Source organism: Trichosurus vulpecula, chromosome 9, assembly GCF_011100635.1.
Source record: "Trichosurus vulpecula isolate mTriVul1 chromosome 9, mTriVul1.pri, whole genome shotgun sequence".
Taxonomy (NCBI): Eukaryota; Metazoa; Chordata; class Mammalia; order Diprotodontia; family Phalangeridae; genus Trichosurus; species Trichosurus vulpecula.
Window position 1 is genome coordinate 190,908,064 of NC_050581.1, and position 19,280 is coordinate 190,927,343.

Consider the following 19,280-nt stretch of genomic DNA (forward strand, 5'->3'; position numbering starts at 1 on the left):
GAACAGCTTCTGGAGGTAGGGAGTTAGGGAATCGATCAAGGAGGCATAAAAGGGCTCCTTTGCTGCAGTGACGGCCCCGTTGAGGTGAACAACATGACTTGCTAACATACCTGTCAGGAAGGTTGTAAGACCTGCAGTTTTATTTAACCACTCATGAACAGGAGCCAAGAAGGTAGATGGTGGAAGTGATCCATGGATGAAAAGCACAGATACAGGGTATGGGGGTGAGGAAGTGGTGCAGGAGTGGAATGGGTGATGATAGGGTCATGACCAGAGAGGGACAGATAGGAGATCAAAGCAGAGATAAGAACCTGAGAAAGTGCTGAGATCCCAATGAGGGTGAAGTAAGCATAGGGAACGGTGGAATGCTAGAAGCTTAGCGTCAGATAGGAGAACACCAGAGTTTCTAATCAGCAAAACAGGACAACTCTGAGCAATGGTGAGTGAGATCCAATGTGCAACCATCCCTGCTATGGCTGAGGTAGGTCCTGAGATTTAAGAAAGCTTAGGAGGGGAGAGGCTTTAGGAGAGCATCTTTGAGGATGTGAAAGCCCCCCAGAGTAAGAGCAAAAGCTGGAGGAAAGAGAAAGATGATGAGCCAAGGTCTGAACGCCTTGAGAAAGGAGGGGGACAGTTGACACACTATAGCTGCCATTATTTGGATGGGGTGGAACATTTTGACTGAATGGACCTCAAAGGAAAAAAAAACAAACAGCTGAGCAAAGTGTTTGAAGGAAAACATGGGAATGACCATAGCAGCAGACCAGTCTCCTCATCTCCTGGCCTCTGTTTCAGAAATCAGGTGGTTGGAGGAGATGGATTCTGACCTGAATTCATTTAACCCTCTCACTTTAGAGATGAGGAATCCAAGGCCCAGGGAGAATAAGGACCTGCCCAAATGGGCCAGCCAAGAGACTAAAATCCTCTGTAAGTGCCTTCTTCGGGTTTGGTTTCCCATAAAATGAGGTCATGCTTGCTAACAATAGACAGCCCCAACACCCCTTCCATGAATTTTAAGTGGTGACTAAACTTGGCGAAACACACTCTCCCAGGCCCACCCCTCCACCCCACCCGCTGCTTAGGGGATGGGCCATCAAACCAGGGATGGAGGACACAGCAGCTTCACGCTAGACTCCAAATCTGTGCCCCATGTGTTTGGGCTTGTTGAGGCTCGTAGAACACTAACCTTTCACTGATGGTCCTCGGGCCAAAGGTTCCAGGTGCATTTCCTGGTAACCACACTATGGCATGTTACATCATCCGCATGGCCTCCCCTTCCCCAGTTATAAATAGATCCCTTTCCAAGTGCTGACAAGGTACCCACAGGGATATGGTGGGAGACCTTTTGCCTCTTCTTCCTGGCCCCAGAGCTAAAAATCTCACTGGAGGAATCAGGTCAAACGGGAAGCCCCCTGGGCTGTGGTTTAGACAATTCAGACTCAGCATTTTGGGCCTGAAAAGGGCTCCCCAAAGACCAGAAAAAAGGAGCAGAAAGCACATACAAGGCTCACCTTTAGCCTGGGCAGAGTCAGAGACTGAGAAAGGAAATGCTGAACAAATAAAAGATCCCTCCCTGGCTTCTTCCCTGGCCCCAGGACAGGTCTGGCCCCCAAAAGATGCTTTTCCATCCCAGTCAATGGGAGGAGCCTCAAACAAATAGGAAGAAGGAAAGAAGCATTGTGAGCAGGAAAGGAGAAAAGGGCAGGGCCCAGGACATGGCTAGATGACAAGCCACAGATACAGCATGCTGGGTCAGGAGGATGGGGTAAACCAGGCAATATTTTTAGAAAGTGAAAAATGATTTCATAGAAGAAATTTTACCATCTATCACCCTTTGCCTTTGTTTTGCTCATCATGTCTCCAGTTCATCCTCTCTGACCACCCCCAGCACACCCAAGGGAAACTGCCCATGGATGCCAGGGAAACGATTAACCCCGAGGGGCCCACATACCCAGAGAGCAGCAGTCTGCCCTGAAGCTTCAGATCAGCCGCACAGTCTTCCGAGTGACAATTCCTCTCAAAAACAGTCTGCAAAGGAGGAAAATAGCAAACAAATAAATCAGTAGGTAAATGAACAAATAAATGGCGCCATGGACAAAGTGCTGGGCCTAGAGTCAGGAAGGCTTGGGTTTGAATCTGGCTGCAGACACGGAGCAACTGGGTGACCCAGGCCAAGTCACTTAGCCTCCGGCTGCCTCTGTTTCATCATTTGTAACATGGGGGTAAAAACGACACCCACCAGGGTCGTTGTGAGGGTCAAATGAGGCAACGTACAGCACCTCACGCGCTTTATTGCCGGGTAAGTGCCAGTTATTATTATTGTTGTTGTTAATATTTATCATTGTAGCTAACACTTAAATAGTACTTGGAGGTTTGCAAAATGTTAACTCGGAAGGAAGGAAGGAAGGAGGGAGGGAAGGAAGGAAGGAGGGAGGGAAGGAAGGAAGGAAGGAAGGAGGGAGGGAGGGAAGGATCTGTCATTCTAGCAAAGATCAAAGTCCTCTCTCTCTCTCTCCATATGTGTGTGTGTGTGTGTCTGTGTGTCTCTCTCTGTGTGTGTCTGTGTGTGTGTCTCTCTCTATATGTGTGTGTGTGTGTGTCTCTCTCTTTCTCTCTCTCTCTCCCTCCCTCTCTCTCTGTCTCTCTAAAACCGTATTCCATCAGTGATCCAAGGTGGCCTCATAGTAGATGTGCTGCATGATATTCAGGGGGTCTTAGCTGGAAAGCAGGAAGGGACCTCAGAGTACAACTTATCTGACTCATTTTACAGATGAGGAAACTGAGGCCCCAACAATGTAAATGACTAATCCAAAGTCACCCAGGGTGCAAAATGGCAGAGCTGGGATTCAAACCCAGATCCTCTGACTCTGAATTCAACTCTTCTCACTCAACTATGTGAAATCAGTTCATTTTGTTTGTGTCCTAGACCCCTTGGGCATGTGCAGAAATCTACTGACCCCTTCTCAGAATCACATTTTTAAATGCATAAGGAAAAATGCATAGGATTACAAAGGAAATCAATTATATAAAAATATAGTTATCAAAATATTTTTAAAAAAAGCCATGAGGCCTAGCTTCAGAACTCATTGGTCTAGCTCATCTCCTCCCTTCCTAGATGAGAAAACCGGAAGCTAGAGACCCAGGATCCCACCACTGACAGTTATTAGCTACATGACCCAGTGTAAGCAACTTAACTACTCTCTGCCTTGGTTTTCTCATCTGTAAAATGGAGCTCATAAGAGCTCCAAACTCACAGTGTTTTGTGAGGACCCAATGCCAACCTGAAACTACCATATAACATGAGCTGTTACCATGTTGCTTCTGGGCCCTGACTCCCCACCACCCATTCCCTGCCTCCTCTCAGAAAAGAAAGTGGCTCCAGGACCAGGAAGCTTCTAAATCATCCCAAACCAGCTGATGGCCCAGAACCTGAGCGCTTTCCTGATGTACCAAGGGTGCCTGAGATGTGCCGAAGTCCATGAAAACAAGGACTCGACGCTGGAAAGAATTATTCACAAAAATAGTTTGAATCTCAAGAAAAACAATTTCATTTGAGTTGGATTTAAGTTTGAGGAGCAGGGGACTTTTCTGGGAAATCCATCTCTCCCGAACAGGGCCATGTCTGCCCTTTCTTCTAATGCTATTTATACTATACTAAATCGCCTTTTGGTCATTTTTTTCCACGTAGGATGGTCCAAGTCTGATTTCTAGGATGCCAAACAAGTGAGCCTAGTAAACTCCCTGGTCTCCTGGCAGTCTCGAGGTGAGTCAAACAGAGCCGGCATTGACACGGCCCCTGTGGAAATTCCTTGTCCTGTGCCACATTTCCAAAGAGTCACATATGTCCTGGCCAACATTCCCCGGCTTGATCGGGAAAGGAGGAAATTATAGCCGTCCTGGGCAAAGAGCGCAGGCTTGCATGTTCCCCTGAATTCTCGCGGCCTAGGGAGGAGCCAAGCTTCTAGATTTCAGAGTCATCCGCCATCTTGGCTGAGGAGAAACAGGGAAAAGGAATTGAAGTCTCGTCCTACAGACTTGGACTGCGTATAAGGAAGTGCCAGGATTTGAAGGGATTGCAACTATGACAGGGGGCTAGAAATCTTTCCTCACCAGTCCTTCTGGTCAAGAATACAGGTCATACAGAATACTTTTTTCTTTTTTCCTTTGTAAGAAAAGGACAGCGGGAGCGGGGGGGGGGGGGGGGGGCGCTATAGTGCATAGAGAGTTGGGCCTGGGATCAGGAAAACCTGAGTTCAAATTTGACCTCAGACATTTACTGTGAGACTCTGGGCAAGTCACTTCAGCCTGTTTGTCTCAGTTTCCTCATCTGTAAAATGTACTGGAGAAGGATATGACAAGCCACATTTTAGGTGTGATTATTATTATTGTGGGTTATTATTCCTATTACCCCACCCTGACCCCGGAGGAGGTGGTTCCAGAAGGAGACTGAGATGCTTTGGCCTCCTGGCTCTCTAGCCAGGTACACACCCTAATGCAGCTGGCATCATCAATCAATCAACAAACACTTATTAAGTGCCTACTAAGTGCCAGGCACTGTGCTAAGTGCATACCACATGCCCAGCGCCTTTGGCCTTCGCATTTTCCATTCCAGCACAAAGTTCACCACTGGGGAATTCTTTTCTTAAGCCTCCTTTCACATGTTCAAGATGCCCTTCTCACAAAAAGGGATCCTGCCACTTAGCCCAGGCCAATCCCCACAATCCAGCTGGCCCGTGACCGCCCGTCATTAATTCTAAATTTCTTCGCCTAATGAAGATGAGCCTAAAGCACCAAGAACAACTGCTCTGGAAAAACCCACCATGCCATCCACATTATATACACCAGCTAAAATGAAGCCCAAAGTATTTCTGAGAGAACAAAGCACACAGGGTGCCAAGAGCCCCTTACTAGCTGTGTGACCCTGGACCAATCGTTTTCTCTCTTAGAGCTTTAGTCTTCTCATCTGTAAATTGGGGAGGAAGAGAAGGAGGAGGATAAACTTAATAGACTCTAGTGATGAGTGGAAGGCCTATTCTTGACTCAAGCACACCTCACTGTATAATTTTCCAGAAATAACTTTTTTTCCTCTCTTGAAGCCACTTCTCCATTTGTAAAATAGAAGTAAACATCTGAAGTAGTTATTTTGCTAAAAGCAGATTGCGGGACAGCGATCTAGAACTGAAAGAGACTTCAGAGGTTCCCTGGTCCAACCCCCTTCTTCTACAGATGGGGAAACTGAGGCCCAGAGAGGTTCGACAACTTGCCCAAATTCACATTTATATTCATTATATTACATTACATTATATTATATTATATTAATAGCAGTTATGAGATTTGAACTCGAGTTCTTTGACTTCAAATCCAGCAGTCTTTCTACTATACCATATATGCTTTGAGATCTGGGGAAAATTTTGTCCAATTGCATTCAACAAACATCCATCAAATGGAAGAGTTGCTGCCTTCAAGAGGCTTACACCCTGCTAAAATACAGCCAGTAAGTGGAGCTTGGGCAGGGACTTATTGTGGTCCAACCTATGAGCTTCACAGTGAACTGGGTTTAAGGTTTTATTGAAAGAAGGAAGGGAGGGAAGAAGGGAGGAAGGGAGGGAAAAAGCAAGGAAGGGAGGGAGGGAAAAAGCAAGGAAGGGAGGGATGGAGGAGGGATGGAAGGAAGGAAGGAAGGGAAGGAGGGAGGGAGAAACCTAGCCAGTAAACCCCAAGTTAAGTGGGCAGCTTCTGGCCATCAAAATTTACCTTCCTTTGGAGAGGAGGAGGAGAAGAAGGAGGAGAGGGAGAGGACAAGGAGAGTTACCCAACAAGCTGAGTCCCCTTTCAGGCAGTTCTGTCTACTCACAGGGCCCTCCTAGCTTAGAGTGAATATCAATGGTAACTGTTTCTCTTTGGAACAGCAACCTTGAGGTTCTTCCCCTCCCAGCTTGATTTTTTTTTCTTTTTTCTAATTAGAGGAGCCATCCCTGGACTCACTTCTTAAAGAGGCCTATTCACTGAATGGGCGTTATCTCACTCTAAGTGAGTACATGAAAAGCCCTTATCCTAAATGGCCAGGGCTTCCCATTGCATCATGGGTCATCTCAGTCATCCTGGTGAATATCTGGCCACTGGACCCAGATGCCTCTGGAGGAGATAGTGAGACTGGTGACCTTGCACAGCCCTCCTTCATTCAAATCAGAGTCAACTGCAAGTCACGTCATCATTTCCCTGATGGAACGAAGGACAAACACAGCGACAATCCTTCTAAAATAAGAGTGTCGGCTAGGGGGCGCCACGGTGCACAGAGCCCTGGTCCTAGAGTCAAGAAGACTCATCTTCCTAAGTTCAAATCTGGCCTCATAGACACTTACTAGCTGGGCAAGTCGCTTAACCCTGTTTGCTTCAGTTTCCTGTAAAATGAAATGGAGAAGGAAATGGCAAACCATTCCAGCGTCTTTGCCAAGAAAACAGGATCACAAAGAATCTGACATGACTGAACAACAAAGAAGACTCTGCTGTCGATACTGTTTCTGTTCTTAAATTGATACCTGACTCTTTGTATCAAGGGAGGATGAACGCCACAAGCAGCTTTTCTTAGTGACGAGAATCCACCAATGAAAAGGAAAGCAATGTGATATAAATAGTTCAGGGAGGGCCAGGTAGACAAGGGAGAATGAGAGAATCAGTGGGGACATTTCCCTTTGCCCCCGTGGAATGTCCTCATTCCAACTCCCCCAAACAATCATCCCAACTTCACTGAAACATCTGTGTTCCTATACAGCAATGACCCAACATTCAAAGTTTTTGTGCATGGCCTTCCATTAGTAAACACATTCAACAGGTCTGGGAGACAGAACCAGTAGCCAAAAAGTTCTTAATAGGCTGAAACAACAGGTTGAATTGACCAAGATATCAAATATTGTTAAAAAAAAAAGTAAAGTTCTCCTTGGGTTCAAAAGATCAACTTCACAAATACAGAATGGGGAAAGTTTGGCTGATAACCCCCATTAAAAAGCCTTCCTCCCTTCCTTGCTTCCTTCCTTCCTCTTGACAAGTACCATCCTTGCTGTAAGCTGTCCCTGTGATAATAGCTAGCCACACTCTCCAGACCTGTATCGACAAAAAACAATGGGGTCGCATACACAGACAAGGACAATCATGGATATCTAAAGCTAGATTTTGAAAATAATAATAATACCATGGTGGATCCATTCAGCGTGGGACTAACAGATAGTGAACTGGCACAGAACAGTGGGAGGAGCCTCAGCTCTGGAGACCAGGAACCTGAGTTAAGAATTGTTTATTACCTGTGTGACCTTGAGCTAGTCACTTCATCTGTAAAATCAGGGGGTTTTGACTCATTTTCTATTTCTCCCTTTCTCTCTCATTTTCTCTCTCTCTTTCTCTCTGTCTCTCTCTCATTCTCTATTTCTCCTTCTATTTCTCTCTTTCTCTCTCATTTTCTCTCTCCCTCTCTGTCTCTCTCATTCTCTTTTTCTCCTTCTATTTCCCTCTCTTTCTCTCTCATTTTCTCTCTCCCTCTCCCCTCTCTCTCATTCTTTCTCCTTCTATTTCTCTCTCCCTCATTTTCTCTCTCCCCATCTCCCTCTTTCTCATTCTCTTTTTCTCCTATTTCTCTCTCTCTCCCCATCTCTCTCATTCTCTCTTTCTCCTTTTATTTCTCTCTCTCATTCTCTTTCTCCTTCTATTTCTCTCTCCCTCTCTCTCATTCTCTTTTTCTCCTTCTATTTCTCTTTCTTTCTCTCTCATTTTCTCTCTCCCTCTCTCTGTCTCTCTCTCATTCTCTATTTCTCCTTTTATTTCTCTCTTTCTCTCTCATCTTCTCTCCCTCTCTCTGTCTCTCTCTCATTCTCTTTTTCTCCTATTTCTCTCTTTCTCTCTCATTTTCTCTCTCCCTCTCTGTCTCTCTCATTCTTTTTCTCCTTCTATTTCTCTTTCTCTCTCATTTTCTCTCTCCCTCTCCCCTATCTCTCTCATTCTTTCTCCTTCTATTTCTCTCTCCCTCATTTTCTCTCTCCCCATCTCCCTCTTTCTCATTCTCTTTTTCTCCTATTTCTCTCTCCCTCTCCCCATCTCTCTCATTCTCTCTTTCTCCTTTTATTTCTCTCTCCCTCTCTCTGTCTCTCTCTCTCATTCTCTTTCTCCTTCTATTTCTCTCTCTCCCTCTCTCTGTCTCTCTCTCATTCTCTTTTTCTCCTTCTATTTCTCTTTCTTTCTCTCTCATTTTCTCTCTCCCCATCTCCCCTTTCTCATTCTCTTTTTCTCCTTCTATTTCTCACTTTCCCTCTCATTTTCTCTCTCCCCCTCCCATCTCTCTCATTCTCTATTTCTCCTTCTATTTCTCTCTCATTTTCTCTCTCCCTCTCCCCATCTCCCTTTTTCTCATTCTCTTTTTCTCCTATTTCTCTCTCTTTCTCTCATTTTTCTCTCCCTCATTCTCTTTTTCTATTTCTCTCTTTTTCTCTCTCCCTTACCCCATCTCCCTCTTTCTCATTCTCTTTTTCTCCTTCTATTTCTCTCTCATTTTCTCTCCCTCATTCTCTTTTTCTCCTATTTCTTTTTCTCTCTCCCTTACCCCATCTCCCTCTTTCTCATTCTCTTTTTCTCCTTCTATTTCTCTCTCTCATTTTCTCTCTCCCTCTCCCCCACCTTCCACATCCAATCTGCTGCGAAGACCTTACATGTCGACCTTTGAAGATCCCTTGCATACGTCCACTTCTCTCACTCACATACCCCCACCCTGGTGGAGGCCCTCATCACCCCTCACCTGGCCTGTGGCAATAGCCTCCTAACTGGTTTACCTATCTCAGGCGTCTCTCCACTCCACTCCATCTCCTACTCATCTACCACAAAGGTTTGACCACATCCCTGCCCTTCTCAACGGAGTGAGTACAGATCTATAAAATTCTTTCCTCACAACATTCCTGCGAGCAAAATAACAGAAGCATAATCATTCCCATTTTACAAATGAGAAAGCAGATGCAGCAAAGTAAAGCCAGTTAGTGTCAAAGCTAGGACTCAAACTCTAGTCTTCTGACTCCAAGACCTTCCAAATCAGAAGTGGTTTTCCTCTAACAGACAACCACTGACTGACAGAATCTCTGCAACTTTCCTGCCCTCCAGGAAAATGAAAGCTGACCTAAGGAGAAGCTATTTATCCATTTCTCATTAACAAGAAGTTCAAGGGGAACTGTTGTGTTCTCTGTCAAGAAAAGGCAAAGACCTGCCCCCAACCTCGTCCCTCTGGTCAGACATCCAGGATGCTTCACCCACGGCCTCAGTCTTTCCCTGAATTGAGAATTTTCTCCTGCAAAGTTCTTTTTTCCCCTTAAGTTTCTGTGTTACTCATTTTCAAAACACCCAGATGATGTTTCGCTGACACTATTCTCCATTTGATTCACTGGCCAAAAAAAGAACCCAGCTAAGATAATGGAAGTGGCATGCCCTTCTGAAATGGAGCCAACGGTGATGGCTAGGCTTGGCTTGCCCATTTGGCGTTGGCCACCAGGCTAATGTCATTCCATCAACTGCTTAGAACATGAAGACACAGCAAACAGCTTAAGTCCAGCCCAAGCCTCTGATTTACCAAACTTCAAAGGGCAAGTTTCCTGGGGCAAGGTTGGGTCCCCCAGTCACTGGGACACCTGCTTCTCCCATTCCAGTCTGAACTTGCCCCAGCAAATCTTCTTTCCCACTCTATATCCAAGGAATCCCAGCTTAATCCATCTGTAATCCTCAAAAATGGATCAGGTTTCTTGGCTGTGGAGGGCATGGGGGCAGGGAAGGCTACTTCCTAGGCTGGGCTGTCAGGTTGTTTTTTTCATATTTCTTGGCCCACCATGCGCCCTGTTTATAGAGCTGATGAAGAGGACCACTCCCAGGCTGAGGCCACAATCAGATAGGAGTGGGATCAACTCCTTTTTAAAATCATCCCCTGGCAGCATGCCAAGGGAATGGTGTGTGACACACTGCTGGAAGGGGCCTGCCTCAGATGGAGTGATGAAGAGACCACTGCTGTCCTTGGAAGACAAGACAAATCAAAAGCCAGACTGCAGTGGGGGGAGAGATGAGTTTGTGGTGGGGAAACAGAGGCAGGGAAAAGACACAGATGAGTCACTCAAGGATCTTAGCAGCAAAATGAGGGAGGTAAGGAGAGCGATGATCCTGTAAAAAGATACAGACTTCAGGAAGGCTTTGGGGTTTTTTCTTTTGTAAGGACAGGAAAGACCTTAGCACGTTTGTGCACCACAGTGGATAGAGCAGGGAATTTGGAGTCAGGAAAAGCTGAGTATAAACCCTGCCTCAGATACTCCTGAACTCTGTGATCCTCAGCAAATCACTTAACTTCTCTGGTCCTAGTTTCTTCATCTATATATTTAGGGGATGAGATTCAAGGTCCCTTCCAGCTCCAAATTGATGGTCCTATGATATACTGAAGATAAGTGAGAAATAATTGACGGTCAATCGATGGTCCTAGCTTCCAATAAAGATGGCAGGTGGGGCTAAGACAACACAAGGAGGAGAGCTGTCCTTGATAAGAGACACACATCCTCGGAATGCGGGGTGAAGGGTAGGGACTTCCAGAGACCACACCTTGGAAGACCTGATTCCTTCAGTTTTCAAGCTCCCATCCTGGGTTGGAGCTGGCCTGAATGGCCAGTGAGCACCAAATGACAAAGTCCACCATCTGGAGCCAGCCCAGACAGTGGAGGCTTTAGGCCCCCTGCAACCCAGCAATCAACTTGTCACCCACCAAGCTGCTTAGTGTTTCCCCACCTAAATCCCTTTGACACCCGGCTTTCTACTCTTACTCTGAAAGCCATAATCAAGTCAATATGATCACAACTTCCAGAAAGGGTATGCCAATGGTGCAACTCTCCTCTCTGTGTCTTCTAAGTCCAACACACACACACACAAACACACACACACGTATGCACACATGCATGCACACACATGCACACATGTACACATGCACGCACACACCCCTCCATATGGGGGGAGCTGCCTTCTCCATTAGAAGAAAGGATTTGAGAGTAGAAAACGCTTTCTCTTTTGTAGCACAATGATCAGCACATAATTAGCATTTAATAAATGCTACTCGTTCATTTATGTAAGATGTAGAGGAGTGCTGAAATGTGGGAAAGGGGAGAACAGGGAGGACACAATGAAAGGCCTTGATCTCCTGAGAAGGGATAGGACACAGGGCTAACGAGAGCTCGGACTACTGCTATGGGGAACATAAGAGACAGTCAGTTAGAGAAGGAATTGTTACAGTGAGTCTGGAGTCCAAGGACCTGGGTTCAAATCCCACCACTTATGCTTACTGTCCATGTGACCTTAGGCAAGTAAGTCATTAAACTTCCAGTCTTCAATTTCCTCATCTGTGTCATGAGGGAGTGGGACTAGATGCCTCCAAGCTCACCTCCAACTCTAGACTTAGCATCCAAAGTCCACTGGGCCACCTAGCAGGCCCAGTGCTCAGGCCAGACCACTCTGACTTTTTGGAGGCCCAGAGAGCCGGACCTTTGCTGCTATAGGGAGAACTGGCCAAACATGCTGTGTCCAAGAACACCAAGGCCATCATCAGGTAGACGACCTCTAAGAGAGCTTGGACTCTGCCTTGAGGGCTGGTTTAGAGGATGAAAAGTGATTGGTTTGGGGGATAAAAAACTCCTTCCTCACTAGTGTATGATGCCAGGTGCATTAATAAAGAATGGGAGGACCTCCCACTGTCTAAAGCCAGCTGAGGTTCTTAGGGACCAGCAAAGTTACATCGGCTTCAGTGTTTCAAAGATGTGTAGTAAAAAGTTCTCTTTGCCTTGAGAAACATGATCGTGGAGGATGTGTATCACCTGCTGCACAACGTCTTGGTGAAAAGCCTCTCTGAGCCCAGCCTGCAAGGCGACAGATGGGGCCCTAACTCAATCTTCCAACTGGTAGTTAGAGCTTCCACACCCTGATGAGTTCTCAGAGTAGGGCTTTAGTGGAGACTGGAAAAATCGTTCATTCAAAATCCAATACCATAATCAAAGTCTTTTATCAGTCTATATTTGGACAGTTTCCACCTCAGTTTCCTTTGTGGAACCACAGTCCATATCTAACCCACCCACATGTGTGTACCTGCCTCAGCTCTCTCCTCTCTCCTCCCTCCCTCTCTCTCTCTCCACAGTCTATGTCTTGGGGATCTCATCAGTTCCCACAGATTCAGTTATCACCTTTATGCAGATGACTCCCAAATCCACACACCCAATGTTTCTCTCTCCTGAGTGCCATCACAGCATCTTCAGGTGCCGGCTGGACACCTCTACCAGAATGCCCCATAGGCAGCTCAAATTTGTTATGTCCAAAATAGAACTCACGATCATTCCCCTTCCACCCACTCCTCCTAGCTTCCAGAGTTATTTCAAAGGCATTCTCATTCTTCTAGTCACCCAGACATGTGACCTAGAAGCCATCCATGACTCTTCATTCTCACCACACACACTCGCCATACTTCATCATTTGCCAAGTTTTATTGGGCTTATCTACCCAACATGCCTTGCATCATCCCGTTTTCTCCACTCACATCACCACCACTGGAGTCCAGTCCCTGATTATCTCTTGCTTGAACTATCGCAGCAGTCTCCTACCTGTTCTCCCTGTCCCAAGACACTCCTCTCTCCAGTCTATCCTCCATACAGCTTTCAAACTGAGCATAAGTCCAACTATGTCACCACCCTGCTAAGAAACTCAGTGGCCTTTATTATCCCTAGGACAAAATACAAACTCTCTGCTTGGCATGAGAAGACCTTCACAATTTGGCCCAAGCCGAGTGATAGACTTTTTGGATAAATCAGGAGCAGAATCTTTTGTCTTTGGATAGTAGTTTGCTCATGAAACAATTCTGTGGTCATCATACATACCCAGCACAAGAGTCATAAAAGGGAAATGAAAATAACAAGTGAGCAAAATCTGTCAAGTAAAGGCAAATAAATGGAAATGCAAAAATATTTAACTATATTTAATATTTAACATTAAAAATGGATGATCAAGAGTCTTGGAAATCTGCACAGATGAAGACAAGCCTTCTCTGAGCATAGCCCAGATTCTACTCAATAAGCTTTTGATTAGATCAAAGAATCAAGGTCTTTGCTCTCTGAGACACTCAAATGAGGTTAGGTATCCATCTTGTTGGAAAAGAATTATTAAATTTTATGTCAGTCCATGAACATTTATTCAGCACCTACAATGGACCAGGCACTGTGCTAAGTACTAGGGATGCAAAGAATGGCCAAAACCCAGCCCCTGTGTCAAGTGCATCACATTTGAATTTCTCTACCACCCTAAGGTTATTCAGAAAACTCTCACTTCTCCTCTGGTGCCAGGACTCATCAAGCTTGCTTTCCTTTCCTGCCCCCCTTCCTCCTCCCATTCCCACTCACCCTCCACCCCCGCCATCTCTTTAAATTTTACATTAAGCATGAAAACAAGGCTTTGAGCTAGAAACGACTGTACTTTCAAGCTAGTTGGGATGCTCTACAGGTAAAGCATTCTCTAATGATCACTTGGGACACACAGTTGTGTAGGGCTTTTTTTCCTCCCTTGAGCATGGAAATTACATCCTTAAATAAGAAGACATACAAGGATCTGAGGATGAAGTAGGGGAACAGATGGTGATTGCTTTTTAGTGGAATAGAGACTCAAAGTCTATCACTTTTGAATCTTTGAAAATTAAGATCAAAGGAAAATGGCTTTCTTCTTTCTACTTTCAACTTCTGACACTTTTCACTGTTTGGGAAGATGACAAAGGAATTCATCTTGGCACAGTTGGTGAAAATTGGCTAACTTCATATGGGCAGCAACAAACGTCAAACAACATTTGCAGGTGACGTCCAGAGCTCCCTTGCTTTGACTGTGACTTTTAGAGAGATCAATTTGCTTCACTCCTGGTGCTGGGCAGCTACAACAGAACCCCCAGTCTCTTGGGCTAGAAGTTCACCAGTCAATAAATCGCCATCAGGAAAGCATGGCATCTTTCACAATCCTAGTTATACCCATTGGTAAGTTCAGTGATTACTCTGCCATGACTGGAATCTGCTCTATCCTCATCTCCTTCTGCTTCCCTGGCTTTCTCCCAGTCTCAGCCGAAGGCCCACCTTCTACAATTCCAGTGCCTTCCCTACATTCATTATCTCCAATTAACCCTATCTAAGTCCTGGGCAGCTAGGTGGCACAGTGGGTAGAGGGCTAGTCCTGGAGTCAGGAAAACTCATCTTCCTAAGTTCAAATCTGGCCTCAGACACTTACTAGCTGTGATCTAGGCAAGTCACTTAACCTTGTTTGCCTCAGTTTCCTCAATCTGTAAAATGATCTGGAGAAAGAAATGGCAAACGTCTCCAGTATCTTTGCCAAGAAAATCCCCAAAATAGGGTCATGAAGAGTCAGATGCAACTTAAAAACAACTTATCTTGGATGTATATAATTGTTTGCATGGTGTCCCCTCTATTATACTTTGAGCTCCTCAAGGACATAGACTGTTTTTTGCCTTTCTTTTAACCCCCAGTGATTAGCACAGTGCACATAGTGGGCAATTCATAAATGCTTATGAACTGGCTGACTGGTACACAGTAAGTGCTTAAGAAAGGCTTATTGACTTGTCTTGACTTCACTGCATTTTACTTCCTCCAGATAAATCACCAGATTCTCTTTAGACTCTCTCTGAAAACCAACCCACTCCTCAGCATTCTGATTCATTCAAAACTCTTTCCAGCTCATACTGGACGGCTCATACAACAATCTTCAAAATCAAAGGTACCACACACTGGTGGCCTGTGAAAGCGGAAGCAATGAAGAGACTGGGCAGGGATGTGAGCTGGGAATGGGAAAGAAGAGAGAAGGGCAGGGTACTGTTTTAGGGATGAGAACAGGGTGTGCTGGTCAATGTTTAACAACTGGCTCTCAGGAAGGGGACAGGAAACATATGCATGATGCACTTCTAAGTTTAATCTTCATTCTTAGTATTTTCTTCATCACCTCCAATCAATAAATCATGCCCAGATTTGTGACATTCGCTGATTTCTGAAGTGTAAATGCTCACATTAAAAATTTAACAATCAGCTGGCTCCTGCACACCCCTGATTGATATGGGGAATGAGAAACGAGAGACTTAAGATTTTCTTTGTAAAAGGCACAACACAAGATGAAATTTGGTCAATAGCTAAATGGCTCCTCAGCTGACTGAAAAAAAAATCTCATACAAGTTAATTCAGAAAATATTTTGGTAGAAAAAGCACTTATAAAAATCATGGATCTGTGGGACTTCCAAGTTGGAAGAGGCATTCAGTTCAACCCACATGTGAACAAGAATTGCATCGACATCAGACATCATGCCCACAAGTAGTCATCCAAACTTTCCTTGAAGACGTCTGGTGAGGGGGGACTCACTGACTCCCAAACAGCCCCTTCCACTATGGGAGAGCTCCCACGACTCTATTCTAGACCCTCCCTCTCAAGTGGAGACGCCAGAGCAGCCCCCCAAAATGCCAGAGAAATGGATGGACTATGTTGTTTCCGTGTTCAGCAGGATGAGACAAGGGCTTCTGGAGGCAGAAATTCTTTGAAGGAGCCCTCTAGAATTTCCATAGTGAATAACCATATCTGACAGGGCTTCAAGATAAAGAGCTTCCTATACTCCCTGAGATATGTTGGCAGGAGTTCTCAACGTCAGTTTCATTTAATATCATTATCTCTGATTCAGCAGCTGCAACTAATAGATCTTAAATAATTGGCCATTAATCCTGAGTCAGATGTCTAGACGTCTCAGACCCAAAACTTCAAACCATTTCTCTCATAGATGATCCTGCTTCTAAAGTCTCTGTCCATTCTTCCCTCTTCGGCCTATATTTCTACCCTCCTGGACAAGTTCTATAGCCTTCTATCTGGTCTCCTTCCATCTCCTTCCCTCGCTACTCCATACTTCATACCACCTCCAGAATAATTTCCGTCCAGCATAGAGCCAGGCAGGCTCTCCTCTGCCAGCCATCTGCAAGGGCTCCCTATGGGCGATTTCATCAATTATCAATTATCACCTCTCTGCAGAGGACTCCCCATTTTATGTAGGATGACAGGCCTGGAGATGGAAGGGGTCTCAAAAGCCAGCCGGATCAAGCCCCTCATCTTACAGTTGGGGAAAGAGAACCAGAGAGATGAAGTGAATTTGATAGAATGTAAGCATCTTGAGGACAGGGCTTATTTCGTTTTTATCTTTGTATCTTTAGCATAAATAATAGTTTGTATTATTATGAGTAAGATTTTAATAAATGCTTGTTGGTTAATTGCTTGCCCAAAGTCAAATAGCTAGTTATTGGCAGAGCCAAGATTCCAACCCATATCCCCTGGCTTTGAACTCCACCATAACAGTAATGACAACAGTGATCAACACTGATACAGGACCTTCAAGGGATGGTTTCATTTCATCTGAATCAAGCTCCCCTCCCCAGCCCTGAGCTCTTCTCTGAGAAGCATTCTCCAAGTGCTCCTGGACATAGAAACGTAGAATTAGAGCTGGGAATGAGCACATCATATCGAGGGTCGGGGTGGTCAAGGATTTAGCCAAGGTCACATAGCTAGGAAACAGACCAAGACTCAAGCTTTAGTCCTCTGACTGCCAAGTTCAGCATTCCTTCCATTATCCCCATGGCCCCTCCCTACCTGATAACACCTCAGACTCAAGTTGGCCAAAGGAGAATTCTAGCAACTCCAAGCCTGCCCTATTTCTCTCTCAATTTCCTCACTTCAGTTGGTAAACACCACCATCAAAGTTCAAATGAGCTAGCCTAGCATTCAAGTACATATTCATTCTCTCTCTCTCCCTCCCCCTCTACCTCTCTTTCCCCATCCCTCCCTCTTCCCTCTTTCCCTCTCTCTCTCTCCTCTCTTTCCCCTTCCTTTCCCTGACCTTTCTCCTCTCCCTCTTCCTCCCTTCCCCCTCCTTCATCTCCATCCTTATGTGTTCATAAATTCTGATCATTCTACTTCTTTAATATCACCCCCATCCACACTCTCTACAACAATCACATGCCCCACACCCCACCTAATTCAGGCCCTCAGTGAAGTGTCTGGCACATAATGAGGCGGTTAATGAATGCTTCTCGAACTACATGACCAACTGTGATTCCAGAGGCCCACTGATGATGCAGAGAGGTGAGAGATTAGCATGCTGAATGAGACATATTTTTGGCCAAGGTCACCATAGGAATTTGTTTAGATTGACGGTGTGTTTGTTGCCAGGTTTGCTGTTGTTTTTCCAGCAATAGGGAAGAGGAAGAAATAAACATAAATGTTTGATATTGAAAAAATAAAATTTACTTCAGACCAAAGGAATCTCAAAAAATAATGCATGCTTATTGATTATTTATGGTTATTTCCTACATACTAGGGTCTGTTAGGTGAAGAGAATCAGTCCTTTTAGAAGAATTTCTTTCCCTGATTATTTGAGACTACTTTATACCATGTAGCGAAGCCATTCAGTTCTCTGGGAGAGCTAGGATTCGGTCACTGCAACCACTATATTGGCCCAAATTTAAATTAGTTTCACTTCCTGACATGGGCTCAGCCCTGAAAATCCTTTTTCTCCTCCCTCGCACATCTGGAGGACACATGAGGAAAGATCACGGAGCTATCATTTCTTATTTGGCTAACAAGGAGAACAAGAATAAGGAAGGAAAAGACTCAATGAATTTTTCCTGTTTCTCCATTTTTCCTGTGGGAAAACCATCCTAACTCACGTCTGTCATTTCTACTCCAGGAATGGACCCAAATATCTCAACCTGAGAACGGTGAAGTTTCTACAACTTCAATCATGGCCCAAGTTTATTGTCCAGGCTTAAGGCATTTATACAGATTGAAGGATTGGCTTTGTTACTTTAAGGGCTTTCTTAGGGTTGGCACAAGGCAGAGGGACCATAGTGGGCTACTGGATAGTTTAAGATAGCTTGCCCCTAACAAATAGAATAAATGCAGCTATTAAGAAAAGAGAAAACATTGATTTGGAAAAAAATTCTTTGCACCAAATGTCTCCAACAAAGGTCTGATATCCATGACATACAGGAAGTTAACAGAAATATGTGACAAAGAGCCATTCAAAGGATTTGAACTAACAGTTTTCAAAAGATGAACTGCAAAGTATTAATAACCATACAAAAGACTGTTCCGAAGCACTAATAAGAGAAGTGCACACTTTTTAACTGTTATGTTTAATCTAGCATCCAAAAAATTGGTAAGAAGGACAATAGGACCAGTCAGCATTGTAGGGATTAGCAGCAGGCACACTCGCCTAACTACTCTGGAAAGTACTTGGAATTTTGTAAAGAAAGTGACCCATACCCTTTGACACATAGATCTGAAAGATGGTTAAACAGCTCTTGAAAATCAAAGACAGAGGGAAAGGCCCCACCAAAAGTAAAGTATTTATGTAGGTCTGCATTTTAGCACTATTAAAGAAGAGGGAACGAAGTAGAATAGCTAAGCCAATTATGGTGCATGAATGTTACGGAATGCTGCGGTGCCAGAGAAACAATGACTAAGGTGAGGACGGAGAAGCGCGGGAAGACTTAGATGAACTGATGCAAAGGGACGTGAAGCACAAGCGGAGTCTGAGGCCCTACCCACCTAGGTCTGTCTCCTTTTACACAAGTCCTGTAAGGTTTAAACTGCACCTAGCTCTGGTTAGGCCTACCTAGACCCCAGCAAGCTGACTGACCTGGTACAGTCATAACTCCACCTGCCTCATCCTGAATAGGTTAATTTTTGGAGAGACTCCCTTCTGCTACTGGTCCATGGAAGTAGGGGACTATGGGTGCAGAGCACTGCATACATCATGAGACTCAGATAACGTGCTAGTTAGTTTTACTTAACTGTGTTTCCTTTTTGTCTGTTTTTATTCTTTGTTGCAGGGGATGGCTCCCCGAGTAGGGAAATGAAGGGGACACAAAAGTAAGGTAGCAATAAATATTTTTAAATATGCATGTGCATACACCTGTATATAACTACATATCACATGTGTGTGTATGGTCTGGTGGGGTTTTTTTTTTGAAAGGAAAGCATGAGTTTCTTAGCAACGTTTTTCTAGAACCATAACTAGGGAATTTTACACCCAGGGCAAATGCCCCCACCCATACCTGAGGCTCCTTCATTTGGAAGCAGGGAATGGGGCGACATCTCATGGTGAGAAAACAGAGACTCCAATAAGGGAGAGGGGAAAAAAGGATTGGAGGACAAGAAGAGGAAGA

General features: G+C 44.8%; 1 protein-coding gene across 1 annotated transcript in view; it reads right to left on the minus strand.

Moving 5' to 3' along the window:
- Nucleotides 1–19,280, minus strand: part of ITGA9 (integrin subunit alpha 9) — a 349,120-nt gene that overhangs the window by 146,902 nt on the left and 182,938 nt on the right. The window contains exon 17 of the mRNA XM_036738550.1: nucleotides 1,952–2,028. Coding sequence (XP_036594445.1) covers nucleotides 1,952–2,028 — 77 coding nt within the window. The remainder of the gene's footprint in view (nucleotides 1–1,951; nucleotides 2,029–19,280) is intronic.